The 21983-nt window shown below is 37.8% G+C and overlaps 1 protein-coding gene across 2 annotated transcripts; it reads right to left on the bottom strand.

Annotated features, from left to right (window-relative positions):
* Positions 1 to 360: 360 nt before the first annotated feature.
* alp3 (alkaline phosphatase 3) lies at positions 361 to 16757 on the bottom strand. Of its 2 annotated transcripts, XM_044119613.1 has the most exons (12): positions 16314 to 16396; positions 14265 to 14337; positions 13719 to 13835; positions 13380 to 13495; positions 12356 to 12530; positions 8953 to 9125; positions 8692 to 8832; positions 7915 to 7984; positions 6759 to 6893; positions 4712 to 4903; positions 2298 to 2414; positions 361 to 829 (listed from the first exon to the last, which is right to left on the bottom strand). In XM_044119613.1, exons 4-12 carry the CDS (start codon positions 13491 to 13493, stop codon positions 531 to 533), a joined length of 1416 nt encoding a protein of 471 aa, XP_043975548.1. In that variant the 5' UTR covers positions 13494 to 13495; positions 13719 to 13835; positions 14265 to 14337; positions 16314 to 16396; the 3' UTR covers positions 361 to 530. The 2 variants fall into 2 exon arrangements, with proteins under 2 accessions (XP_043975548.1, XP_043975547.1); XM_044119612.1 differs by lacking the exon at positions 14265 to 14337 and having other exon boundaries at positions 16314 to 16757.
* Between the last annotated feature and the right edge of the window lie 5226 nt (positions 16758 to 21983).

The raw sequence follows: 21983 nt of genomic DNA, 5'->3' as shown, positions 1-21983 counted from the left end.
AAATTTTAGGCTCAAAATTGGATATTTAGCTCCTACACTCATGCCATACAAACATACAAGTTTGTTGGACAGACTCCTGTTGCCTGCTCTCATCCCTCAGAGCCACCCTGGCCAGTCAGTGGAGTCAGTACTTCTTAACCTCATCTTATAACATAAGTTATAAGATGAAGGTTCCCTGTGCTAGCTGAGAGCTGTACAGTATTAATACTTTTTTTTTTACTTCTGATGTTGGATATCTGAACAATGTAATGGCCTTACCCGATGAAGCCAGGTAAAGCTATTAATGTGAGCAAAATGCCGTGTTTTCATATGGATCATTAATCATAATAGCAACATATCAACTTTGTAGTCATAAATTATTTTATTAGTGAAAAATGGAGATGCAGCAAGTTCTTCAGCAGCCGATAGATTAACAAAGCAAATTTTATCACCTCCTTATTCTGTCTCTCTGATCAAAATGCTTTGCTGGCATCAATAATCCTGAAGCTATGCTGGTGTAAGAGACCCCTCCTTCACCTGGGGAGGGGGTCTTACATGATCACAGTTAGGGCCAGCAGCAAACTGAGGAGGCTGCTGAGCAGAGCTGATGAGGTCTGAACTGCCCCAGATTTGTTGCTGGGGTGCGCAGGTGATATGGGCCCTCCATCGCAGTGCCTCAGGTCGGCCCCCATGCAGGCAGCATAGCCCATAGCGTGGGCAATGTAGTTTTGCTCCTGGACCCCGCTGAAGAGGTGAGCCATGGGTCCACGGGCCAGCACTGCCACGTCCTCCCCGCTGTGGGTGGTCGAGTCTACGGGGGCGGCAGAGAGCTGGACATAGTTTTTATCTTCTGCAAAAGAAAAAAACATACAGAGGATGAACATGTCCAACCTGGAGGAAAACAGCTGAATTCTCTGCCTGCACACTGATCAAGTTTGACTTATCACATGGTTTTCCTTTCAAAATTCTTCTTGGCTTTAAACACCCACCGTCCAACGGCTGCAGCCATTAAAAATTCAGAAAGTCACAGAGAAAGAGAGAGAGATAAAAAAGAAGGGCAACGAGAATTTTCTTGGAAAACTGCACACAACCACGTGGGTCAAAAACTTGATTGTAATAGTTTACTGTTTTACTAAAACAAAAGCTACAGTAATACCATATAAATTTGAATGTGCAGTTAGATGAGTATGGTCTGTCAGATTAAATGCATCTTCTGCATCTTTACGCTTGTATAAAACACACTTTTTATTAATATTTCTGGTTTTAAATAGTGTTGTAATAGTCTGATGTAAAATTCCAACTTTTTTTGGAACTTGTTGCAGACATCTAATTTGAAATGAGTGAATATTTGCAAAAATTTTCACTTAGAATGATGGGTATTTTTCCTATATACCTAAATAAAAGAACTACAGACACGTAATATGAATTTTATGACAAAGCTTTAGCAAAAGGAGAAGTCTCCGAAACAGCTTCTCCAAGCTGCTTACAAAGAGAGTTCTGATTTCCTTTTACGCGAGCTCCTGTTTTATTGTCAAAGAAAAACAGTCAAAACAGTCAAAGGGGCAGAGGTCGTAAAAAGAACAGAGGTTGTAAACGTGTAGCCTAATCAACATGTAACCTAATCAACTAGAAAACTACTCAACTACTCACATGAAGATAAACAGACATCCTGACCTCCACGTCAGAAAATACACATAAGGAAAGAGAACACTTTAATTAGACTGAATTTCACCTAAAGTAAAAACAAAATGATAATTCCGAAAATTCTCTAACATAGAAGTTTGTGAACTTTAGGTTCACAAACTTAAAAGTTCACAACATTAAATACTGTATGTTGTCTTTGTAGAGTACTTTGGCAATTGAACATAGGCTGAACAAGATTTACAATTCATGGTATCCTGATGTTTCTGATGCTTTGGGTTGGTTTGTTACATAAAATCTGAATAAAACCTAAATAAAATACATTGTGCTGTAAAATGTGGGGGAAAAAAGCATGTAGGGTACATGGTAAATGTACGCTACATGATTGTACCAATAGTTCCTGTAGAAATATTGATTTACCGTACAGCTTTAATTCCAACTTAATTGAAATTGAGACTGTATGTTAAGTAATGTATTATTTTCCATTTCACAGTTATGCACTATTTCTTGCTATCCTTCTGTAAAATTCTCCGTAAAATACATCAAAGTTTGTTGTAATGACACAAAATAAAGATGCAGATGTTTACAAAGAACTGTAGTTTTACATAATCCTGTTTAGTGTGGCTAAATTCTGTAATTAGAATCCAACTGCTCTATAAATAGTGATTGAGTCTTACTGGTGTCGACATTTCGAATGTCAGGTCGCTTGCCGTTAATGATTTTGTGACCTGGTCCGTTGCCGTACATCAACGTGGTGTAGGGTAAAAAGTCTGTACCCCACAGAGGAGATTTACCTGGAAAACACAACGATAAGCCTGAATACACACTTTTTTTTTCTTCCTTTCTTTTTTCTTCCACATGCACATATACAGCGGTTATGAAAACACACAAGCACAATAGAAGGAGGAGTTTGCGGATCCCCAGGGTGCTGCAGAAGGTCTCAAGCATGTTGAGTATCTCGGTGTTTCTCTCCAGATGAGCCATTAGCCTGGCGAGCCTCCCTGCTGATGAAGAGCTTAGAGTTTCACAGTATCATTAATCACTGCTGCACCGCTGGGAGAGGAAAAAGGAGGAGGGAAAAGAAGGGAAGAGTGTAGGACAGAGGGAGCTGAAAGCTGGAAACTGCATGAAACAACCACACAACAGTAGGCCAGTCAATAAAAACATGGAAGGTTGATATTGATAATATTGTGGGAAGCATCTTTTAAAAGGGAAGACTTTTCTCCAGCAAATCCTCAAAATATCAGTGCTTGGCCGAGGACTTTGTTGGAAACGTCTTGAAACTTCACTTCAGGTGCAAAAAGTTTTCCTGTGATTCAAACAAGATAAGAAAGCAAATGCTTACAGCTCTGTGGAGTTATATAAAAGTAAGGGGTATAAAATAAAAAACACTCACAATAATAAGCTTTGAAGAACCAGGAAAGGTGGAATAAACAGAAACCTATACCACTAGTTTTACAGCATCACATTTTCACCTCTACTCCAGCTTGAAGCTCATGTCCAAATAGGTTGAGCAACAAAGAAGAATATAAAAGCCACCTAAAGATCAAGCATGCCAAAGTTAGTAGAGCAGATGTGAGAGGAGTAGTTTGAGGATTAAGTAAACTGTACCTCACCCAGGAATTTAAAAGCTTTCTTTGCTCAGCCCAGAGTTCACCAAGTGGTGAATGACCCCCTTGCTACAAAAAACAATTTAAGTGGAAGAAAGAAGGTCTGCGGAGAAATTTCTCTTGATCAGTTTATTTATCAACATCTCAAGCATCTTTGAGGAAAGTAAGATGGTTAAGTCCATCTTTTTCTTTTGTATTGCTGCTAAACTTTCACACATTCATATCCCCACTAAAAATGGTATTTCTGTGAAGTTGTTGCACTGTGCTTTTACACATGCTGTGTCAGGAGTTTTCAAAGTTTGTGGGGAAAAAACAAAACAAAGTAACATTTAGCCAACTTCACCAAGCCTGTAACCCATTCATTCATCAAGCACATGTGCTGTAGTGAAAGTGCTGGTTGTGGAGTAGAGACGTCTGCCGTTCACACAACAAAACTCTATGAAACCTTGATAAGGGATTACCAAATTCAGCAGTGAGTTGCTTGGCATTCAGTCTGTTTGAATTTTTTTAAATCAAGGGTTGTTGATTTTACAACTAGGATTTGTTTTCATGTCCCATGTTTGTCTATTTTACCACTTCCATGGTTGAGGAATTGAACTCCACAGTGGAATTAGCATATTTTTGATAAGTTTGAGTTTAAGATCCTGAAACATTACTACTGATAATTTCCTGTTAATGCTTCAAGGATCCTTAACAATTCAGCTAAATTGCCATTAACCCATTTATTCATTTATTGTTATGGTGTGTTTGACATCTTTTGACATGCTAATGCTTGGGGAGATTGTAAGTGTCATTGGTCTGGTTTTGTTTGTATGTAATTATGCCATATCCATTTATGAATTCCTTTATTTCTTCTATACATTTAAATCCAATTAATTAATTTGGCTGTCCATTCACCAGATAATGGATTTGGTGGTAATACATCAATACTAATTGTAATTTGCTTGTTTTATCAATTTAAGATTTTTAGGTTTCCTAGCTTTATAATGTGATGGGATTTTCTCTTCTGTTGTGTGGCATTATCTCCCTGTAAGCAGAAAAGAGAGGAGAGAACACTGAATGCTGAGAGCTGATGGTAAAGATGTTAACAGCATGTGAGGAAGGTAGCAAGACTGGGGAAGGTGAGAAAAAGGGAGGCACTATGGTCGATGCTTGCAGACAGGTAGAGAGGAGAGATGAAGAGACGGGAAGTGACTGAAATAGAAAGGAGAGAAGGAGAGAGGCTGCCAGCTACGTGTTTACCTAGACTGTAATTGCAGGAGAGAGAAAGCAGAAGAAATGTCAAGCTGCTGGTGGCTGAAGCACTCTGAAGCTGTGAGGAAGCAGGCGCTTGTGCACACAAACATAGACACCTGGAAGGGCAAAATGAATGGGAAGAGACACGCTTAAGTGGGAAAAGAGAAGCAAATGTCTCTGCAGACTCAAACTTCAAAGGAAAATTTTAAAGCTAAACCTGCAGATAAAATTCAAGCTGAAATTACCCAGAATGCTCTGCCCTCGAAAGGGGAATCCATTGAAGGTCAAAGGGTGGGAGTGGTCGGCCGTCACTATAGTGAGAGTTTCGTCCTCTTTTGTGAGTTCGAGGCCCTTGGCGATGGCGTTATCGAAAGCGACAGCCTCATGGAGGGCCATGTAGGCCCGGCCGGCGTGGTGGGCCTGGTCGATTCTCCCCCCTGGACACACGCATGACAAGGAGGCTTACAAGGGAAGCTAAAGCTGAAAAAGCTAAAACAAGTGCTAAATATAAAAATAAATTACTTGTTTTTAACTGAGCTTTCTACTTTGCCTCATCTTAATGCTTGACACTAAAAAAAACTAATAAAATGAAAAATAGAAACAGTTAGTTCTACAGTATCATTGTCATCTCACCAGCATGTAAAGATAAAGGATATGCCGCAGATAATTTCCTTAAATCTTTATTCAAAAATTGTGAGGCAAGGTGTGGTATTTTGAATTTGGTCACAGCATAACTTGTGTTTTTTCTTTCTTTTTGGAAGTTGAAGGCTGGGTTGGGTGATGGCTGAAATCAAACAAGGTTAAGTCTTTTAAGGTAAACCAGATTCCTGGAGTTTAAACTTCTTCAAAGGGCATTTACATTTAATTGTTTGAGAAGTGGATTTTGACTAACAATAATATTCTCTTAAGAAGCCTAAGCTCCCCTCAGTGACCTTTGAAAGTTTAATACAAATGTGTGCCACGTGCTCGACCTTTTTCTTTGTCAAAACTAAAATTGTCAATAAGAGAAAAACATGACTCATTTTCATTCTGATCACACAATAAGATGCCATGTCACATAAATCTCAACCCAAAATACAGGGACGTTTGTGGTTGTAACATGTCCAGTAAAGAAAACAAAAGCTTCAAGGGTACGAGTGCTTCTGTAAGGCACTTTATGTTGGAAAGAGACGTATAGGCCAGGTGAGAAGTTGAGATCTCTGGGAGCTGCCAGTGACTGGATGCACCATATGCCTGCTTCTATTTCTACATTTGCCTGTTATTTTTAAGTCACTGTGAAGACACTCGGTCGAAGCGAGGCATCCCCAGGCAGCTGCCTCAGATTAAAGGAGAGATGGATGAGGAGGCCAGCGCAGCAGCCGAGAGGAACAGAAACACATCAGCACCTCCACCCCCCACCCCTACTACAGCACACTCTGCAGCAAACTCATTGAGCTGTGGCCAGAATCAATGTCAAGCCACCAGATCTACTGCAGGTACATTGTTCTCTGAAATGATGCATTGTGGAAGATAGGGATGAAGCTCATGGCCTGAGGATTGTCTTAAAACCCCTAAGATTGGTGGTAAAAAAAAAAAAAAAAAAAGAAATATTGGAAAAGTTTTGTATTTACTGTAATTCCTAAAACCTTTAAAGGGGCAGTATTATGAATTTTTCATTCACAATGTGTCATTTGATAGGAACTACGTGACCTTCAGTTGTTATGAAAAGCTGTATATATAAAAGAATTTTGACTTTGTAATTAAATTAATGCAGTAAAATTGGGCCTATGTCTCTTTAAGAAGCTCCTTTTCTTTCTAATATTCCACTTTCAGCCTGTCATCAAAACATTTCTCCAAATGCCTTTAACAACTGTTTTTAGAAATTTTAGACTGAGAAGTTTTTCATATTATAAGCTCACAGACTTCCAGTTCCATCAGGTGTTTGCCAATTGCTGCTGCAGCTAGTTTGTAGGAGTGAGTGGGGGGAGAGGGTGCTCTGTAAGGAGAAAGCTCAGCGGAGACTGGATATCCAAGCAGCCTTGGGTAAGATGGCGACGCTTTGTGAGAACAAGCGTTTAGGCACACCAATTCAGTAAGATTCAAGGATTTCTCGAAGATGGATGAAAGAATCAAAGTGGCATTCCAGGTATTCCAGGGAATAACATTATAGCATGATGCAAAGCTAAAAAAAATTGTTTTTCCAAAATATTTCCTCTTTAAACAATTTGTAAATACAAGAAAATGTGTATTTGGTTAAAAAAAAGGGCTTATTTGCGCAAGATTCACCACAACTTGTAAACCATTCCCTCTTACCCTCCACTAGTAGGAAGAAACCTCTTGGGTTTTTCTGCAGGATCCGGATTGCTTTTTCGGTGGTCTCAACAATAGACGGATCAGTGCTTGGATCCCTCTCCACCTCATAGCGCAGATCCCCAGGTTCAAACAGAGCTGTGAAGAGACAGCTAAACCACATCAGAATGACACACTTCCAGTTTAACCTGAGAGGAGGCCGAGCGGCATGGTTTTCATCCCGCTACCATTGTTTTCAAACAAATATGAACATATTGGAAAATAACTCAATAAAGCTGTTAATGCTGTTTCTGCAGAATACCCAGCATGTGGCTCAGACACTCAAATAGACATATTTTAACATTTGCTGCATTGATCTATATTTGATAAACTGATGTCCCGAAGTCCAAAGTATGATTACAAAGGTAGATTATTCTCTTAATTTGAGTTAAAGCACAATTTATAAAGAAAGAAAAATGAACAATGGGATAATGTTTAATATTATTAAAAAAATGAACTATATGCATATATGTTCATGAGGGAATCTCACAAGTTAGAGAGATTAGAATGCTGCTTTTAGCTTGAGGAACACGAGGGGAATCCAGATCATCTGAGTCATTCAGTGGCACTTCATTTGGGGGTGAAGGAAATTTCTGAGAGATGCACAAAAAGCTTCACTTTGAACAAAGAGCTTGTACACCCAAATTATTTTATAGCTGTAGAATTATCAGAGAAATGTGTAGACAACTTCTACTTTGGTTATCTGTCAGCTATTCAGTATTAGAGGGTTTTTGACTGTTTTTGACAATAACATTCTAAATGGGGGGGGATCTAAAAACCTTTTGGCTAAAGCAATCCCTGCTCTGTATTATGCAATCAAATATGAATACTGTTTTAGAAAACTACAAATGCAGCTGTGATCATTTTTATATTTCCATACTATAAAATTGAAATTTAATGTAGCTTGTTATTTCTTAAAAAACATCTGTCGACAAGTTGAGTTTGTGAGTATTCAGGACTGGCACCACCAGTAGGAGATGAAAGGAGTCCATTGAAACCCAAGGATATCAGGACCAAAATGAGACGCTTTCTAATACCAGACATGAAAGTTGGGTCTGCACAAAGAGAGGGTCATGTAATAAGTGAAAGGTGAATGGAAATGTGAGAAAAAAAGAATTACCCATGAGGTAGTCAGTGGCTTCAGGGTCAACAGCATCAAAATCACTTTTATTCCACACATAGTGGGCTACCTGGAACACACAGACCAAGAAACTTAACACCGTAAAAAAAAAATAAGTTGTGTTGACAGGTCAGTTGCTTGATCATTCTGTTTTATAGACATTTATTTAATGCAGTTCAATTTAACACAGCTGAAAAAAAGTCAGTTTAAGAAGGTTTTTGCTCCTAAAAGCATACAAACAGCACTTTTAGTACTAGTCTTCAAAAACATCACATTTACAAAATGATACCATCAAGGAGAAAAGTTGAATGTATTATTTTGAAAAAAACAACGCCTGATTTTAATTTGATCAGATGGTCTCTCCCTGATCAAATTACATACAAGATAGAAAACGCATTTGTCATTTTAGAAAAAAGTTTTTAAAAGAGCCTGCAGGTCTCACTTGACTCCACATACTTTGTTGCTTTATGTTATGTTGGTTGCAGTATACAGTTTGTGTATGTGACTTGATTTTAAATACTGGACCTTTAAAATTATTGTGAAGATATATTTTAAGACTGACTTTCACACCTTATTTTGCACATATCAGAGCATTATTTTGTAATGACTGCATGGCTGTTAACAATGTCCCAGATACCCACTCATTAAAAAGATTATTATCTTCTCCCTTTTGAGTTCCTTTCCAAAGATTTGATGAATTAAATGGATGTGTTTTGTTGATGTGAGGCTTTGGTGTTAATTGATCTACATGTCAGCTCTGGTTATCAAAAGATCTACCTTTCCTGTCTTCATGCTCTGCCACTCCTGGATTAGATTTCGTCCATCTCTTCTTGTGCCCCAGGAAGACAAATCCCAGGAGTATTCTGGGTCTTTGGTGCCCCGAGGTGTCATGTACTTTCTGCCTCCACCAATGATCACCTGAGAAAAACACACACATTATTATTGGGAATGCTCACATTTTTACACACTGAAACTTTTAAAGAATAAATGTGTTTTAAAAATATTCATAGTTGTGATTTCTGGCACAAAATAACATACGTCGATGTCTATGTTTTTGATAAGCTGCGATGCGATATCGGTGCAGTTGTCCCTCTGGGCTGCATCAGGCATGTCTGCATCGCTGTACCACTTCCTGCTGGCACTGTGGGCATAGGCGGCTGCTGGGGTGGCGTGCTGCACCCGTGTGGTCGTTACAATACCAACAGACTTACCTGCAACAATAACGCAATTATGTTAATGGAGAAATTGAGTAAAAATGTGTATAATGTTACCAAAACTGCAGAAAACATTTTTTTCCCAGTTTAGGTTAATATTAAAAATTTTTTAAATTCTTATCCCCAGACAAAAAATACATGGCAGATGGAAAAAAAAACATAGTGGCTTCATAAAAACAAAAAAATTGGCAATGCAACATTGACCCTCATTGCCTTGAGCTTCAAATATCAGCTGGTCGTAGAGAACCCCACAATGAACAACTTCTACTTCTACTTCTACTTCTATCAGCTCTTCCTACTTTACTCCTAAAGGAGGACATCAGATAAAATCTCCCATTTACAATTAGTGCATTGATTAAAAACCTAATTCATTGTTCATTATATTGCCACACTTTTAACAAGTCAGAAATCGGGAAATAATCCATAAATAGCCAAAATTAGAGCTCTTCCTCAAGCTATTCTGACTATGTTTATGTTTATATCCGACACTTTAAAATGTCTTGTTGACTTTTGTGTATTTTAGCTGACAGTTGAGTCTCACTACTCAAGAAATTTCACCTCTATATGTCTATGAAGATATCAATAGTCAAAGCTAATTTAGAAATCAGTCTCATTGGTTAAGGTAATATGACTAGAGAGACTTCGAACACCCCTTTTTCCTATTTCTCCTAAAGTATCAGAAATTGGCATAACTGTAAAAGCAATGTTTTCGTAGCAGCATTTTGTTTTTAAATGAAAATAATTACGTTTTAGAATCTTTACGTTATTTAGTTCAATGTTTTCATATAAATCCATCTTATTGTGGAAGAATGGTATTTTTTCTCAGTGTTATTAAATCATCAGATCTAAGCCATGTAATGCCAGCTGATGCCAGGTCCACAGGCTGTCATATATTTGAGTTGCCAGTGACACCTACATTTATCTTCAGACAGCCAGGGGAGCTTCTCTGCAGAAGTTCCTTCCCAACAACTAAATGAAGTCTCACGAGGAACATGGCTTGTCTGCAGGATGTTTTAATGATGTGCTGCAGAGTTCTTTTCAGGTCAAAGACTAAGAATAACATCGGTGTAATAACATCCAGGTATTAAAACAACAGTAAAGACCCTGGAACTCGATCAGGGTCAAAGTGCACATTAGAAACAGCTGAGCTAAGCTGTAAAGAAGGCTTGCCGCATACCTGAGGGGATTTCTGTTACGACAAAAATCCGCTTCCTCCGCCAAGATTTTATTTTATTTTTGGAACTCTTATCCACTTTTTATGTGTATGCTTCTGTTGTTTTTAATAGACTTTGTCCTAATGTATATTCATTGCTTCATTCTTAATTATAGAGGAGCTCTGAATATCTTTAGAGCTTCTCCAATTCAAGCTCTCCCTTCAAAAAATGTAGAAGGGCAGAAATACTGAGGGTCTGTCATTCGATTGCAGCAGAGTCGAATATTATTTTACTCCCTTCACAATAGAAATGTCAGTGCATAAGATAAAACAGCTGAAGAAACTGTGATTGAAACTACTCCCTTTCTTTAGCTTGTTCTTGCACTGACTGAGCCCTAATTTATTTAAGTTTTCTTCAAAACCAACAACGTAGGTCACCTTGAGTTGTTTTTGTTGTATCAGCAAAGTTGGAATATTTGATCTCTCAACATAAGCTTGAAATTTTAGGACAGACTGTGCTTTAAGCTGTGAAGGGTTAGAGAAAAGGATGTCACCAAGTTATTTTACGTGAATATAATTTTTGAAGCACGAAGTGGGGTCCAGCTCCCCCTTGCGGTAGCTGGAGTACACAGCACTTTGACTGTATTGAAGTTATACATAAAAGATAGCAGCCAAGAGCGTTGTACTTTTTTTATAAGTGAAGATGATAATAAACACATTGCTCACTGTAACACTTTCATCAACCTTGTGTATTACAAAGCAATTCATTTTTGAAATGTATGATGTAACTGGTTAGCATCTTAACTTGGTTTCCTCTTTTTTCTGTTATGATAATCACACATCTCCAGTGATGTCCTTTTGAAGCTGTGAATATGTCTACTTGTCGCACTGTTTGCGAAGCTTAACCTACGGCTTTCGCTGGAGATGTTGAACATGGATACTGGATTTTTTCTGAAATCAGTAGATTATCTTCCATCAGTTACCAAATGATCAGGAATCGAGAAAAATATAACTGACCAAATATTGAAAGTCCAGCAGGTATGTGGGAACTCCTAAACTAAAACCTGGGAGGAGAAAATGGGGTACGACAGACCATAGCAGAGAAAGTGAAAGCTTCAGAAAAGGATAAACAGATCTGCAGAGAATGAATCAAGAATGATTTGGGGGTTCTAAAATAACAAGTGATCATTAATTAGTGCATGATAGTCTGAGACTTGACAACACTGACTGCATTTTGAAAAAAAATAATAGAAAATTACCAGTTTTTAAAAAATGTTAAATACATAACTAATGTGCCCTCTGTGATTTAAAAGTATGGGGAAAGTCATATCCACGCCTTTGTTCCAGTCTGTGAAGTGGAGTTGACAAGACAGATGATTATGCCGTATGAGACCAGTTCCTCAGGTCATCCCAATGTAACAATATTATCCTTTTTAAGATTTCCATTTGACTAGATGCTTTGTGGCATTTCTCCAGCAAAGATTGAATCTGTGTTCTTTCAAAATGAGCTTAAAATCCTGAGAAGGGTGGATTGTACTTTACACAATGAAGGAGGAGAGAGAAGCATGTTTCAACAGATCTGTAAGTCACTTTAACTTCAACTTATTTTATGTGAATGAAATCACTGGAGTATGACGTGTGACCTATTTTCCCCTTATGTTGGTTGGAGGATACAGATCTTAACTTTAAAAACACATTACAAAAGCAGTATCAAAAACCTTGTGACATTTTAATGAAATTAAAATTTTAATTTCATTAAAATGTCACAAACATAGTTTTTTAAATCTTAGTACCCAACTATTGTAGTTCACTTTCAGTTGTGCCAGAAAAAAAAAAATTCTAGAGCAGCAGTCAAATAAAACCACAGAAAACAAACTTTAAAGAAAACTGTGAACAACAAGTATAATATACAAATCATATTTCTTAGAAAAACTGCATTGGTAGAGTAAACCTGCCCTTCTGTCTTAACCCTCCAAATAAAATAAAAAATATGCATTTTCTAATGCAAATTATAAAGAAAATTAAAGAAAATTATAAGGTAAATATGTTCTCAGAATTGATAAGGTGACCCTACCAGCATCTTTAGCCCACTTCAGAATGGAGGTGACCTCATTCCCTTTCTGAGTTCTGCAGACCCCGTTGCGAGTCGCCGCACTAACGCCGATGGTGTTCAGGTTGGTTTTTACTCCACACAAATACGCCGTGGCCGTGGCTGCGCTGTCTGGGATCTGGAAGTCTACACTGTAGGTCTGCACAAAACACACTGCAATAAGCTGTTGTCCTGACAAATGCTGAGGTTGCATGTCAACCCCATTTAGATATTAGTCAGTGTTCATGTTTAATGTTTAAACCAAAATGTTTCGTTTTGCACAGAGGTGTCAAACTCATTTTCATTTTGGGCCATATCAAAAATCTGAATGTTTTTAAAGGGCCGGTTGTGGCAGAATATATCAATAAAACCAATTAAACTGTTAAAATGTCAAGAAATAGCTACTTCTACAAAATTTTGTAATTGTAGATTTTTTGGTGCCAATTTGAAAATATTTGTAAAGAACTTTTATGATATTTGCGGTAATGTATGATGTTAATGTGAATTTGTATTACACGCTGTATCATTTACGGACTATTACTTGACATCAAGTAAGGCTGAGGCAGCACTTAAACTCAATAGTTTTGACCAATTTTGAGAAAATTCAGAAATCGGGAAAAAAAACAAAATGTGGATTTTGTGTGACTTTTGCAGATTTATGAAAAACTGGGAGCACTAGATTTGGGATCTAGATTTGGCCACATAAAAAGCCACAGCAGGCCAGATTTGGCCCTCCATGTCTTGAAATTGACACGTGTGGTCTAGCAATAGAGAAAAACTGTAATTTACAGGTAGAGACCATGAGATTGGTATTCAAAGTTTCCTATTATATAATATGAGTATTTTTATTCTTTTAAAATGCTTCTATGAGAAAACATTGTGGATTTTTGCTGCTTCTGGGAAATTTTTGAAGTTGTGTATGAATCGAAACGGTTCAAAACTTCATTCTATATGTTTATAGTTTCTTAAGAAAACAGGACATTTCCACTTGCTACTGTGCTGTACAAACCTTAGCCAGCCCCACATGTGGGAAGGTGTCCATGGTCATCACTGTCTCCTCTCCGGTCTGGTGCTGTAGCTGCCCCTTGAGGATTCGGGCGGCAGTGTAGGTTGTAATTCCCATTCCTGAGGCACACAGCAGAAACGTCTGCATGCATTCCAGTTGTAATAAATAATTCACACTACCAATATCCCAGTATTTCTAAATATCAAAGTAGTTCTGATGTAGAAGAAAACAATGGGGGAAGAAAATAAGGAAAATACTGAGACTTCATGGTGGTGGCCACACCTGTTTCAGACGGGTTATTTAGCAACAAGTCTGGAAATGTCTGGGCTTCTTGTAACTTACCATCCCCAAGGAAAAGGATGACATTCTTGGCAACATTGGTGTTCAGTTTTCTGTCCAGGACTGATTGTAGAGTCTGCTTGGCCTTTGATCTCCAGAACTCAGGGTTCTCCTCCTCAACTGAAAAAAAAAAACATGCATGTGAAACTGACTAATATTATTGATATTGTTTGATATTTAACGTGGGACTTTTATGTTTTTTCACACAAAACATTCTGAGGGTTATATTATGCAACTGTAAGTTTTAAAACGTCAATCATCACAAAGACCAAGTAGGTAAATAATTCTGTATCCACAGAAAAACAGGAGAGAAGAACAACCTTTTTTAAATAAACACACAGCATTCATGTTTTATGCACCTCTATGGAGAAACAAATAAATAGAAATAACACAACTGAGATTCAGTCTGCACTTATTTAAAGTTAATAGCAGCTTATGTTTACATATACGGTAAGCTCTGCCCCAAGGAAAACCTCTTAGAGACTGTAAGGGACTGGAATGTTCAGATCATAGCCTTAAAAGATTTTTATTTGTAAAGTTTCCACTCACATCATCTGCAGTTAGTGGTTTGTACAAAACTCATCGGATCAACATTCTGGAGTTAGGGGGACTTTTCTGAATCCTAGAGATGTGATCGAAGTTATACCACAGAAAAAAGTTGAATGAAACAACATAAAAGTAATTCATTCACATCTAACAATTTCAAAACGAGATCAATGACACCAGGACAATTTACATACAGTACAGACCAAAGGTTTGAATTCAATTAGGTGAGTCCAAACTTTTGGTTTGTACTGTATGTGGGCAAATGTTATTATTAAAGCCTTTTTTTATAGTGCTGACAGGGATATTTCAGAAACATTTCAGTCAGTGGAAAGCTCAGATAAAAAAGTTTTTGGCCTGAAAAGAATGCTACAATTTTTTTTTCAATGCCTCAATCTAGATAAAGTGCCAACAGTTTTTGTTTTGTGATTCTCCCAAAGAGAACAAAAAATTTTGACAATCAAATTTTTTTAAATGTTTGTTACTGGAAAATCTGTCCACCAGCTCCAGCACAGGTTATGCTTTTTTTTTTTTTCCCCCCCCACCAGGAGCTCTTTTTATGGGCTCAAGTGTCCCTTATATGACAGTAGGCTGACAGGAAAGGGGAAGAGAGAGCGGGGAAGACATGCGGCAAATGTCGCCGGGTCCGGGAATCGAAACTGCGACGGCCGCGTCGAGGACTCAAGGCCTCCAAATGTGGGTCGCGCTGTCCCCTACGCCACCCCAGCACGCCCCACAGGTCATGCTTTGAAGAAACATCAAACTTAAACATAAGGGAGATCACTGTGACCAGAAAAATCCTTCGGGACCTGAATGTGTATGTTTGTAGCAACAGCTGTCACATCTCACTCTCACACTCTCTTATCTCCTGCCTACATCTCTGTGTGCTGTAAACAGTTTGATACAGCCATGCACAGTGAATGCTGACAAAGCTCTTTTACAGCTTTGTGTTTGCCAAGCTAAAAACATCTTCTGATCTTGTGAAGGGAACAGTAAACACTCAAGGACAAGAAGGAAAGTGGGAACTGAAGAACATTGAAGAGCAAGAAAATGAGTGTGTCATCTGCCTGAATCATCTGTCATTCAATATTCGAATTAAGCCTTAAAACACTGGGAAGAATAAAATTGTAAAAAGCTAATTACTGAACTTTCAAATGTTGCCAAAATGTTCTGTTTATTTTGCACTTCGGCAAACTGCTCTGAATGAAAACATTCTCACCAGGACCAAGACATGAGTTCATGTAAAACTGGATGATTACTACTGGATATAAAGTGGAATCTCAAAATATGATTAATAATTTAAATTATAATTTCTGATCCAAATACAGGATGTTGCTAACAATCCAGAAAGAGATCCAGAGTGTGATACAGAGCTTGGTCCTGAATGCGAGCCAATCCAATGTCAGTATTTGCCCTGTGCTGCTGACACTTGGGCTGTTTCTCCTCTGTTTATCCTCTGCTTCTCATTTGCTGAACACAGGAAAAGCCTCACACTGACAGCCTTGGTAGACAAACATATTCTGTGTTTGATTTTTTTAATGAATTTAAATTTAACCTTCATACATTTCGAAGGCTTTGTGATCTGGAAAATTGTAATCAAGGCTGCCATTTTTGATGCTAATAATTGGCAAGAATGATTTAAAGCATATTTGTCCCTTTTGTCTGTTACTCTACTTAAGACCTACATCAAATTCTGTTGGGCTTCCTGACCATATCCATGCAGAAACCAATTTTTAGAGGGCTTATATCTTCTATGCCGAGTAGATGAAGGATGATCATTATTAAATCACTGAAAGTATGAATAGAAATGAAACTGAATTCCTTTTTCCATGTTTGGAACTGCAGATTGAAGAGAAGCTGAAAAGGTTTTAAACAAATTAGTATTTTAAGTTTTCAGGGCAGTTTCGAAAAGTACTGAAATATAAAACTGTAAAGAGTGTGTGGGGTAGCCAAAATGTGAGGAAAAGAAAGTCTGGTGAGAAAGCACATCAAGATGCCATAAATCAGATCAGAGACAACAGTGAGTTGAATAATAACGTATCTTTTTGGTCTTACCCTTGGCTCTTGACAATCCCAGAGTTACCAGCAGAACTAGAGCAACAAGGGCCACTCTTGTCCACTCCATGGTCAACTTCTCAAGCTGCAGATCAACCACTGCTGGCTTCCAGAAGATCAGCTCCGTGACTTTTTCTCAGTAATCTTTATCAGGATACCATAAATTCATAAAATCTCTGCTGCCTGTGACCACTGACTGAGAACACCATATTGCTGGATGGATTTTAATTTTAGTGTTTATAACGCCATTATTTATGATGCTGAGCTAAAGTTCAAGGACCTGAAAGCAAACCCAGAACACAGAACTGGAACCCATGTGCGTGCATGTGTGTGTGTGTGTGTGTGTTTTTTCCAATCATAAATGCATTGTATCTAACAGAAAGTGCAGTGAGCCATAAAGTTATGTAAGTGAGAAGCAGAGTCCACCGGGACGAGGTTGCGAGGTGGAAGCCCTCAACCATCTATTTTCAAATGAATACATTAAGGGGAGAACAAAGCCCGTATTGACCGTTGTGTTTTTATTTGATTGGTTGTTCCAGTTCCTTAATCTCTGACACAGACAGTTAAAAGCTGCCTTGTAAACAGATGCAAACCTGCTCTTCAGTTTTAATTCAGGAGATATCGTCACGCACTGATAATGAGATATTTACATCAGCTGTTTTTGTCATTTAATGCTCCCGGTGAGGTCAGTGAGAACCCTCCCAGTTGTAAATGAGCGTCTAGTGACCAAGGCCTGCTGGGGTTTGTTAATACTGGAAATAAATTAGCAGGGAAAGGGAATCATCTTGACAGATTTCAAGACTACAGTGTTTCCCAAATACATATTTTAAACTTTGATAAATCATTTCAGAACTTTTTTCACAAATACTTTAATATATCCTGCACAATCTAACAGAAAACCTGTTGACAATGTCTGATAACAGTAAAGAAGCTGCAAGAATTTTTAATGCTATTAAAAATTCTTGCCATCAGTGAGACAGCAAACTATTATGTGCTCTTTGATTAATAGCACATAATGTTTGAATACAAATGCAAAGTGGACTTTTCAGATTTTAATTTGCATAAATCTAAACTATTTTGTTTTCCTTCCATAGTGTGGTAAAGCAGAAAGCAGTCACTTCAGCACATGATGAGTCTTTCTCCTAGCTTCAATACGTTCAAAGATCAATGAATGTAGGACTGACTACCTTTAAGCCTACGTTTCTGACTTTTGCACTGAAAATTTTACATTTTTCCGTGTTTAATGTGACATAAAAGTAGCCATTCAGCTTGTCAGCAAAACAGCCATCATTTATCTAAGAATCAAAACTAAAACGGGACCATAACCCAGTAATGAGCTCGCATGACACAGTCATGAATCACAAACTCCAGAGCAGATGGTCCGAGGTAAGCAACAGCCTGTTGTTGTGCAGGCTGCAGAGGCCCACACCAGGGAGGAGCTCTGATGCAGCATCATTAACAACATGACTGCCACACCAACCCATTCACCTGTCACACACTGCTTCTCCTTCACAGTCTGCTGAAGTGCACAAAATTTCTGATTTTACTGAATGTTCCACAGAGAGAGCAAACCGGTTTAAAGCGAAAGAACAAGGAGAATAAAGCAAATTGCATTGAGATAGGTCACTGTTTGAAAGAAAAGAGCTTTCAGACCTGAAAGAGATTTGACGACCTGTAAAAGTTTAGCTTTAAAACCACATTAAATATGGTACAGATGTTGCTAAGACAACAAGTTCAACCTTTCTGTTTCCATGACCCTTTCCAGACTGTTAGAGGTCAGTGGTTTTGTCTCTGATCCTCTCTGAAATATTTTCTATTATTATTGAGCCATAGTGTGCTGATTTATGAGATCTTTCAGCCTATAATAAACTTTTAATGTTTTGAAATTCATTATTTCTGCAACACATTTGTCAACTCTACGCTGATAATGAGCGCTAAAAATAGTGTGATAGTACCCTCTAGTGGTCAATATACTACACTTACATTAACGCTGAGGTTTAGTTCTAGTGTGTTTAAAAAGGTTTAACTGTATTTTTTTTCAATCTATACCATAGTGTCTTATTTTTATTCTCCAAAAATGTAATCTTTTGTTTCATAAGAAAAAAAGAAAGTTGGGTCAAGAACCAAAGGAGACAGAATTTCCCATTACTTCAGTAAATTGGATATTCTAATGCAACTCCTCCATGAATAATCCCAATTCTGGATGTAGCATTTAGGATAATTACATTAGTAATTACTGGATAATTACATTAATCCAGGTGAGCAAACCTCTGGATTTAAGACATGTGAAGATCAATTATACTCTTTTGCCAAACTGGCTGAGGTGATTGGTCCAAAACACAAGCAAAACTTCATGGTTTAATCCAATGGCACTTCATACTCTTCTACAGTAACGGTCTGCATCATTTCTCCATCTCCATCATCGACATATGTTATCTTCATTGCTGATTCTAGTATACAAACTTCCACTGAAACAGTCCCAGTTTACGAGAAGGAATAAAAATTGTAAAAAATAAAATAATTTAGCCAGACTAAAACAGGAGCTGATGACTGAATTCAAAGTTTCCCTTGGCCAACTGATAGATCAGGTCTGTTTAGTGGAGAAAAAGCACAACCAAAGTTCACACTTAAAGTAGAGCAGGAAGAAGTGCCAAACGCCATACACAGAACAACTTTAATGTCCCTGTTATCAGTAAATAGAGCCAACTATCAAACAGGCCTGGCAAAGAAAAAATCTGAACCACATTAACAAACAAACTACAATTTCATTTGTATCCTGCAATCATAAACAAAAAATCATAAACTCAATAAATGTTGGTAAACTGGAAAGATTAGAAAAAACAAGGACTGTATTCTCTGCCTGCTCCAAAGTCAGCAGGTTGAAGATAAGCATAGGTCGATTTACAGAGAACCAGATGTTCGGCTGTGTATAAAGTCCTAATGGATAAAAACATTAGCGTTTGGCTGAAAGACATGTTGTGTCGGAACACTGTGCTTACTCTTTGGGTCTTACTGATTCCTTTGGGCTGAGATGCAATCTGGAGCCGTCCAGAACTACCACACTTTCTACTTCTGGTTGAGAACTCACTGAGCCTCTGACTGGAACTGTTCGGTTTCAGCGCAGGGTTATAAAACAACGCTTTCATTTTAGGCCAGAAATATTCATACCCCTGGGAGACAAGGGATTATAGTAACCTTTAATTCTAACACTTCTGACTGGAAGCAATGGTAATGTTGTGTAGCAGCCCAGACAGAGTCCCAGCTTCAACCTGATGGATTTTCTGTGGAGCAAGCAAAAGATTACGATGCTTCATATTTATTTTCTTTCACTGATTATTGAAAATGGTTTAATAATTTTGGCCACACCTTTTTTAAAAGAGGTATATAAAGGTTTTTTTTTTTGTTTTTTTTTTTTCCATTTTCTAAATTAAGAGTCCTACATTATTTCACCATCTATTCAGAGATATCTGACTCAGGTCTAAGCAGAAACAATTTTTTTGGTTAAAAAGGTCAATTATTTTGAATTGCAAATCTAAATCTGCCGTGCATGTAAATAATTTTGGGTTAACTGTATATATGAATAAAAAATAACCCAGTACACGGTGCAGGCCTAATCATTACTTGTACACATTTTACAAAAAGGCAGAAAGCAGACCAAATAACTCCATAATTCATAACTCCAGTGTGGTGTGGGCCAGAACTGGTGGAGGAAAGCTGAGCTTCCTCTGAGAGTTTACATGAATCCAAGACAAATAGGTGGACCTATAAGGTGGAAACACAGGAGTTCAAATCCCAAAATTCACATCAGTCTTATGGAAAAACTGCAACTAAAAAGCTGAGCTTTGTTTATGCACATCATGGGTTGTTTTAGCCAATGGCTTATGGAACCCAATGAACAGTTTTGACCATAGGAACATGTTCAAAGTGTTTAAGCACTTATTAGGCTCACATTGTACCTTAGGGAGTTATGGACGCCCAGCCAATAAGGATTACGGCTTACCATGCTGAAGAATTGACGTTTGTTTAGTAGCAGTTGTCAGACTGGTCTCTGCTCTAGTCCACACTGTGTTGTTGCATCTAGTCAGTTCTGTAACAGCAAACTTGCAAACCAAATAAAACTGCAGAGTTAGATGAAAACAAGGAAGAAAAAGTTCTCAAATTAAGGGAATGCAAACTGAGGATTGTACGTGAAGAATGGGAACTGAAAACTCACCATTTATTTTAAGAACGTCAGAGTGTGAGCACAGAAGCACAAAACGAGTGGCCCAATAAGTGATTAAGTGCTACAAGTTTGGAATAAATGCTTCATAGTGGTGATGTAGTTTGGAAAAAAATACTTAATGTCTTTTCCTGCCACAAACTAGCATGATTCAGATCCTGTATCTGAATCATGCTCCCCAGCTCTTTCTCAGTCTATAGTTTTGTTTCTGAAGAAAAGGAAACGAGCCAGGCGGCTCATGAGCTACAGCTCAGCATGAGCTACAGCTCAGCAAGACTGGTAGAGCGGCCAGTCTTTCCTCTGCCTACATCCCCCAGAATACTGTGAGGTTCTGGATAGTAGTTCAGTGAATATTAATTTTCTTTAACCCAAAGCTTTAGTTTTAGCCCTTAGAAGTTTTGGATATGTCAAAGTTTTTTTTTTTTTTTTATTCTGTTCCTAAATTATGGATTTTATACAATTCATTGGGATTTTCCCAATGAATTGGGAGAAACACAGCAAACGTGAAAAATCCTATTTTGCAATTTGATATTGAATGTAGCACCACCATTGCATAAGTGGAAAGCAGTTTTACAAATTATATTTATATTAACACTATACAGACACTAGCGTTTAAGATTGAAAACACGGGATCAATGCAGCAATTTACAGTATACATATAAAAAAACAGCAGTAGTCTAAACTCGTTAGCTGTTGTTGGTTCACAGTTTCTGTTGCGATGGTAATTTTGGCTTCACATCTTCAGAAAATCAAATTAGAATCTCAAACTGAAAACTACTGAAGCCAAATGATCGAAACAAAGCAGGGTTTGATTTCTACAAAATGTCACTTCTAGCAAGTGACAAATGTCAAATGTCAAATTGCTTATTATATGTAGAACAAACCTAGGATTTGCATTTATGAATTATTGACATGTTGTTATAAAGAATAGCAGCACATATGGCTCTTGCAATAATAATTGCACATGCTACTTTCATTTTAGTCTCATGAATACAAACTTGCACAGCCTGAAGCCCAAAGAGTGAAACTCTACAATCAAACTCTCTCTTTCTTGACCGGCCTTCCCTTTCAACAATCTTTTCCTCAGCAAACTTATAAAGCCAAATACTAAGGGAAATTTTTTGGAGTTCCAGCAACAATTAATTAAGTGAGGAACCAGTCAGCAAAAACACAAGGGTGATGTAACAAACAGATGCTTCGGCCATGTTTTCTCAGACTGGTGCTCCAAGTTAGCCATTATACAACCTCTCCCAATGACGGCAACTCTGCAACAAGAACAAATCCAGCATCTTCTTTGCAATCCAGCAATAATTAATAGACGTTTTTTAGCTTTAGACGCAATGTGGGACTCAAACCCAAACCTCATGTTTCTCTGCAACAAGACCAAAGCACATAAGCTCCGAGGTTTGAGCAGCAAAAGGAAGAATCATCAGTTTTCAACTGCAACAAGA

The sequence above is a fragment of the Gambusia affinis genome, linkage group LG06 (genome assembly GCF_019740435.1).
Source record: "Gambusia affinis linkage group LG06, SWU_Gaff_1.0, whole genome shotgun sequence".
In the NCBI taxonomy this organism is placed as follows: Eukaryota; Metazoa; Chordata; class Actinopteri; order Cyprinodontiformes; family Poeciliidae; genus Gambusia; species Gambusia affinis.
This window is presented reverse-complemented; position numbering and strand designations above follow the sequence as displayed.